This window comes from Liolophura sinensis, chromosome 10 (genome assembly GCF_032854445.1).
Source record: "Liolophura sinensis isolate JHLJ2023 chromosome 10, CUHK_Ljap_v2, whole genome shotgun sequence".
NCBI lineage: Eukaryota > Metazoa > Mollusca > Polyplacophora > Chitonida > Chitonidae > Liolophura > Liolophura sinensis.
Window position 1 is genome coordinate 35258910 of NC_088304.1, and position 7826 is coordinate 35266735.

The following is a 7826-nucleotide window of genomic DNA, read 5'->3' on the forward strand; positions in this document are numbered from 1 at the left end:
TTGATTCATTTAAAAAATGAGCAGAATAATTTTAAGCCTTGCTTGTATTTGTGCCATTTTTAGACATTCTCGGAACTGGTGAACAATTTCAATACTTTTAAGGTTGTTTTTGTTTTTTGTTTTTTTTTTTTGGACCTGTCATATTATCTGCATTGTATCATGGCAAGTATTTCCTGAAAAGATCAAGATTTCACTTTCACAATTAAAATATTTTTTATTGGTGTAACTCAAATGGGTTTAAGAACGTTAATTAATGATGATGTCATGAAGCAATTTGTTTATATATTTATTTATTTGATTGGTGTTTTACGCTGTAGTCAAGGTTAGTTCACTTAAACGACGACGGCCAGCATTATGGTGGGAGAAAACTGGGCAGAGCCTGGGGGAAACCCACGACCATCCGCAGGTTGCTAACAGACCCTGTTAAGTAAAGCAATTTGTTGCAGGCAGCAAGATCCTTGTGAAGGTTCATGATTCAGACAACAGTGCATTCGTCTTTTGCTTTCTTATGGCTTCACAAAGTAGCAACAAGCTCTGCGATTGTTTCAGGTTATTATTTTTTTTTTTTCATCCGCATGCAGCTTTAGGCTTTCTTAACACACCTGTAGCTTGACAGCTGTTGGCTTTACACATGCAGTGTAGCACAGCAATGTACAGAGCTCTGCAATAGGGCGCGTCTTTGTGGCTTCATCAGGTAGGAGCAGTATTTATTGGTAGTATTAGTAAGGCAACTTGAAACGTCATAATGCGGTCGCTGTGAGTTCAAGTCCAGTTCATGCTGGCTTCCTCTCCGGCCGTACGTGGGAAGGTCTGCCAGCAACCTGCAGATGGTCGTGGGTTTCCTCTGGGCTCTGCCCAGTTTCCTCCCACCATAATGCTGGCCGCCGTCGTATAAGTGAAATATTCTTGAGTATGGCGTAAAACACCAATCAAAATGAAATGAAGTGAAATGAAACGCCATAAAGGTGTGAGAGCAGGATTTACCTGAATGAACAGCTGAACATTGAGTGGCTGAATTCTGTGAGAACACCTGAACAGTATGTGTAGGGTGTAGTGTATATACAGGTGTTAATAGCCAATGCATTTAGATGTATGCTGTGACAGTGGTAATGGTTTGTGGGAGTCTGTATTCAGTCCAGTTTGATCATGTATTTGTGCTCAAGAAATGTCCACATAATTGTGCATAGTTGTTATTTTTCAGCCAATCATGGAGCTTAAGTTTAGCGAAGAACTTCAGCGTATCCAAATATGAAATTCTCGATGTTGATATGCATGCTGACGAAAATATAGCCAGTGGGGTCCTAGACGTTTTGTTATGTTACCATATAACACTTGATGTATAATTTCATGTCTGCCAGCTATACTGTGTAAACAGGGAAAGCAAAAGTGGGTTTATTTTACAGCGATCTTGGTCAGTATTTAAGCTAACATTTCCACCTTAATACCCTGGTGTGTATGCAAATCCTTCAATAGTACACAAGTACAGTACTCAGACAGGCAGAGAGATTGAGTGATGCAGTGTAACGGGAGCCAAATTGGCACCCGCTGGTTGATTTGTTTACAAAGGCAGGCCTGAACCCACACTGAATTCCATGTATTTATTATCTTACTTTACATAAATGTATGCAACTATGGCCCCTGACCTTTTGCCAACCAATCAGTTGTGATAATGACTGTCTTTATATGAAATCTTACTACAAGATCGCTAAAGACAATGTTTTCCTCAACCATGTAGCGCTGTTATAATGCAAGTAAGGACATAAGCGTGGGTCAGTGGTGCTGTAAAGACCATGGGTTTGTGCATATACATGTTGTACAGTGTGTAGAATGATTATTGTAACACATGCATGCATATTGTATAGAGAATTTAATGGTGGAAACAGAGTACATGTACATATAAATAAAAATTGTGATAGTAAAATCATTTTTTTTTGGTCTTTGTATAAAATAAAAAGACAAAATGGCTTTTTATACAATCAGAGGTTGGACTTCAGCAATATCTTCAACTTGTTTCAACTGATATTTAGTACAGAAAGTTGGCAGGTTTTCACAAGCTGAGATGGTTGTAGTGCTGGTGTGGCTGAGGGGGTTAGCATGCCTGTACGGAGCAAATAACCCAGAAGACTCCCACCAATGCAATCCCTGTGAGCTCAACTCCATCTCATGCTGGCTTCCTCTCCAGGGATATGTGAGAAGGTCTGTAAACAACCTTCAGATGGTTACCCCGGGCTCTGCCTGGTTCTCTCCCTCCATAATGCTGGCCACCGTTGTATAACTCAAATATTCTCGAGTACAGCATAAAACACCAATCAAATAAATAAATAAAATATAGCACTGGATCACTGTGATGATGTGCAGTGATGTTGAGGATGACTGAGGTTGTGTTGGTGCTCTTTGAAACTTCTAAAATGTACATGAAGAAGTACCTTTATTTTTGTCAGATTTTTTTATTTTTATTTTTATTTTTGGCCCAGTTTTCAGAAGATGAAAATATTTCTTGCCTTTCACAATATTTAGCTGAAAAATTCAAGATTTGCATTAAAATATCTGGAGTTCAAAGCTTCTTCTTGCATGAAAAGTTTTTTCATGTGCATTATCCTCAATAGCCCTTCACAACTAGTGCATCAGAGTTTGGCCATTTTCATATCGTCATATCTGTCCCTCACTCGGTATATCATCTGATGAGCCGCGTCAAAGTGAGGCTGGAGCCTCTGTGTCACTCTCTCCACCCAAGCATTGACCAGCGGTCTCTGGGTAAAAAGGGCCTCTTCTTTGACAGCATACAGCTGAGTCAGCTCACACACACCCAGCACGTCACCCACAGAGATTTCATTTCCGCTAACAAACGGCGTTTTCAAGAAAGCTGTCTCGAGTCCATCCAGGGCCTCATTCACCAGCTTTTTCCATCTTTGGACTTTTTCTTGATTAATTGGCTTTCCCTTTGCCATTGGTATTATCAACTGGACAAAAAAACAACAGGTGATTGAGGATTTATACATTGTTAGTCTGACCTGAGCAAAGATCATGTTAATATTTGACTTTCCTACTATAATTGTTGTTCTGCGCCATAAGAATATTTCACTTACACAAGGCAGCCAGCATTATGGTGGGAGGAAACTGGGCAGAGTGCGTGAAAAATTGACGACCATCCTCAGGTTGCTTACAGACCTTCACACATACGGCCAGAAAGGAAGACAGCATGAGCTGGACTTGAACAATGGGGTACAATGCTGGTTTCACTTCAATAAGAAAGTTTCACTTCAGACATACAGCCAGTTTTACTGGAATAAACCTGCAACCTTCAGCAAGTAACTGACAAATTTTTCCACAAGTGATGATCATGCATAGATTTCATCCACCTAGGGAGCTCTGTCTTATGTTCTGGTGGAAAGCGAGTGATTTCCTATGAACTTCGTGTAAGATGACCTCAAATGGCCAAGAAGAATGATAAGGAGTCTGTGAATTTACATTCAGTGAGCTCATTGATAACAAGGTTAAGTTGAAGCTCGGGTCGGACTAGCCGCAACTGCTTATATGGTTACTAAACTAACGTATGTACTATTGTTACAAATGTTACCCGGCTCAAAGCTGGAAATTCATCCCTGCACTGTTCAATTTAGGTCCGGAATCCCTACAACTGCATGAAGCAGAGACACTGGGTAAGCCCACCACCTTACCATATTTTCTCCACATTGTCGCTATACATCACCAGGATAGTAGACACGTCCCTTTTTGCTTTTGGGGCATCCTGTACCGTGAATGGAAGTTGATTTGTGTAAGTGACAACATGGTGGCTGGTGACGTGTTCAGATGAGTCAGTAGGGGGTATTTTGTTTGTATTTTCCCATTTCCAAACTTCACTCTGGAGAGTAAAACTAAAGGAACAATTCTGAAGGTAGGTGTCTAGAGTCCTTTTCAGATGTCCCCAAGAGTTTGAAGGCCATAACCTCTGATGGTACAAGGGTGTAATAAAAATGTACATGTAGTGATGGGTGGGCAGGAAGTTTCCTCTGTCGATAGAGCTCACAAATCTGATAAAGACAGCCAATTAATATAATTGTTGTAAAGTAACAAAGTTGAAGTTGACTTCACAGGACAGATGCAGCTGTGAAGAAAGTAGTCAGGTGGATAGAGGCCAAATTTTTTCAACTGTTGATGCACAGAGATCAGGTTTTATGCATGTTAAGTCTGAAGACTATATGTGGTTCACTTATTAGGGATAGGTGACTGGAAATGCAAAAATTGGTAGTCGACACCCTGCCCCTGAATAAGCTAGGGGAAAGCATTAATTAATCAATATAAACTTCCACTTTGACCACTGAAAATCTGTGCTCATTTGTGAAGGTATTCTGCATGAACCCAGCATTCAATGACTGGCACTTACTAAGTCACTTTTCACTTACATCCGTAAAGCACGTGGCGTTCAACAGAGCATACACATGTAGAATCGATCAAATTGAAGAGTGCGTTGTGGAGAGAATAGCAGGAACTATACAGACCTTTTCCCTGAAGAGTGAGGCAGCAGCTATCCGTAATCCTAGGTGATGCCAGCTCATGTACTCGTCCACTCTAACCTGAGCCTGGAGGTCACGTGGATACCAGTGGTCTGCCACATTGTACTTCACGCACAGATACTTCAGGATGGCAACACTACAAATACAAGACTACACATGTAAGGATACTTCAGGATGATAGCACTACAAATACAGCACTACACATGTAAGGATACTTCAGGATGATAGCACTACAAATACAGCACTACACATGTAAAGATACTTCAGGATGGCCACACTACAAATACAGCACTACACATGTAAAGATACTTCACTCAGGATACAGCACTACACATGTAAAGATACTTCAGGATGGCCACACTATAAATGCAGTACTACACATGTAAGGATACTTCAGGATGGCAACACTACAAATACAGCACTACACATGTAAGGATACTTCAGGATGATAGCACTACAAATGCAGCACTACACATGTAAGGATACTTCAGGATCATAGCACTACAAATACAGCACTACACATGTAAGGATACTTCAGGATGATAGCACTACAAATACAGCACTACACATGTAAGGATGCTTCAGGATGGCAACACTACAAATACAGCACTACACATGTAAGGATACTTCAGGATGATAGCACTACAAATACAGCACTACACATGTAAGGATGCTTCAGGATGGCAACACTACAAATACAGCACTACACATGTAAGGATACTTCAGGATGATAGCACTACAAATACAGCACTACACATGTAAAGATACTTCAGGATGGCCACACCACAAACACAGCACTACACATATAAGAATACTTCAAGATGGCCACACTACAGACACAGCACTGCACATGTAAGGATACTTCACTCAGGATGTCAACACTACAAATACAGGACTACAAATGTAAGGATACATCAGGATGATAGCACTACAAATACAGGACTACACATGTAAGGATATTTCACTCAGGATGGCAACACTACAAATACAGCACTACACATGTAAAGATACTTCACTCAGGAGACAGCACTACACATGTAAGGATACTTCAGGATGATAGCACTACAAATACAGCACTACACATGTAAGGATACTTCAGGATGATAGCACTACAAATACAGCACTATTCATGTAAGGATACTTCACTCAGGATGGCAAACACTACAAATACAGCACTACACATGTAAAGATACTTCACTCAGGATACAGGACTACACATGTAAGGATACTTCAGGATGATAGCACTACAAATACAGCACTACACATGTAAAGATACTTCACTCAGGAGACAGCACTACACATGTAAGGATACTTCAGGATGATAGCACTACAAATACAGCAGTACACATGTAAGGATGCTTCACTCAGGATACAGGAATACACATGTAAGGATACTTCAGGATGATAGCACTACAAATACAGCACTACACATGTAAAGATACTTCACTCAGGAGACAGCACTACACATGTAAGGATACTTCAGGATGATAGCACTACAAATACAAGACTACACATGTAAGGATACTTCAGGATGATAGCACTACAAATACAGCACTACAAATGTAAAGATACTTCACTCAGGATACAGCACTACACATGTAAGGATACTTCAGGGTGATAGCACTACAAATACAGCAATAGGCATACACAAATACATCCAGATTGCACCACAAAGTGAAAAGAATTTCTTTAAGGTGTAAATGTTTGTTTCCCTTTGTACAAGAAACCTCTGTACTGCGAAGTAAACCTTTCCACCCTACATAAAATCTTAGCGGCACACAGAAAACATTCCCACCATGGAGAAACGTCTGACAATGGACAAAATCTGGCCCACCAGTTCAAACTTTTAGCCCTGGAGACAACCTTCCCATCATGGAGAAAATCTTTGCACTTCGGAGAAAACTATTTACACCATAGAGGATAAGTTTTCACAACTGATAAAATAGTAATAATGCACTTGAAAAGTATGTAGGAAAATGTATACATCATGGTGAAAACCTTTCCCACTCCAGTGAAAACTGTGCTGGGCAGGAAATGATTCTAAAATGGAGACATGTTTACACTACAAAGAAAACATTAATACCGTAGAGAAAAAGTTTTACACTGTCATGACTGTGTTGAAAATGTTTTTCAATTAAGTTTTATACTTGCATTTATCAATTTTATCTAATTTGTTGATGTTCATGTATAATTGTGTCCATATGCACTTAAAATTCTGTGTTCATGACAATTGACATGCATTCAAATCTAAGTTACGAGAAAAATGTTAAATATTTTGAATGGCACTTATACAGCGCTGTACTTACACCTACCTTTCTGTTAAAACAAATTGATTATTATCAATAACTGGCACTCGTGACAGCGGATTAATCTTCTTGAACTCCTCCGTAAAATGCTCACCTGAATGTATAAATGAAAATTAAAAAACTATTAGTCAGTCCTTGCATATGGGCCTACTTATTTATTTCTTCATTTGATTGGTGTTTTTGGCTGTACTATTTCATTTATATGACAGCGGTCAAAATTAAGGTATGAGGAAACTGGACACAACAATCTAAATGTTGCTTACAGGCCTTCCCACTGGAAAGGAAACCATGCAGTATGAACTGGACTTAGCTTAAAGCTAGTGATTGCATGGGTGAAAGACTTTGGAGACATTGTACTTCCCTAGCATGCTAACCACTCGGGCACAGAGGCCCCCACACCATGTGTACCGGTACAAATAAAAATTGTGATCTTGATATAATAATTTAGATGGTGGTTTCTGATTTAGATCTACGTACACGTTCATTTCTTAATTTTCAGCATATATTGTGTACATATAAAATCCAGATCGTATGTATTTATTCAACATTTTTCAATTTAAATGCACCATAATTTCTCAATTTGACCTCGTTTTCGTGCTCCGATTTATATACTGTACTTTGATCTCCTATCTGATCAAAGGTGAAAACTAAGTTGATAGGCCTATTCTTAATGTTTGCCATAGAGCTAAGTAGTGACAGCCATGAACGACACCAAGCTATTAACAATCGTGTATACCTTTCCTTAGTGCAATTGGTTTGGGTGTAAATGGTATCTTTGAAGCTTTCAAAAACATGTACACAGACCGCGAGGGTTGAGACATGAAATCAAAATAGAGCTTCAATGCAGCCATCATGCTGTGTTTGTGGGCGGGGCCAAGATGGCCAATCAACGGCAACGTTAGTTTGCGGCTCCAGTGGTAAAGCCTTTTTTAATTGGTTAAATTGTAGAAGGCTCTGCCAATGGGGCGCATCCGTTGACTTCGGGTTCGAGCCGCTAAAATGTGAA

The 7826-nt window shown here is 39.7% G+C and overlaps 1 protein-coding gene across 1 annotated transcript; it reads right to left on the bottom strand.

Moving 5' to 3' along the window:
• Positions 1–2502: 2502 nt before the first annotated feature.
• On the bottom strand, positions 2503–7671 carry LOC135476624 (glutathione S-transferase theta-1-like). Its single transcript, XM_064756711.1, has 4 exons — positions 7557–7671; positions 6827–6914; positions 4500–4650; positions 2503–2960 (listed from the first exon to the last, which is right to left on the bottom strand). Exons 1-4 carry the CDS (start codon positions 7669–7671, stop codon positions 2625–2627), a joined length of 690 nt encoding a protein of 229 aa, XP_064612781.1. The 3' UTR covers positions 2503–2624.
• Positions 7672–7826: the final 155 nt, after the last annotated feature.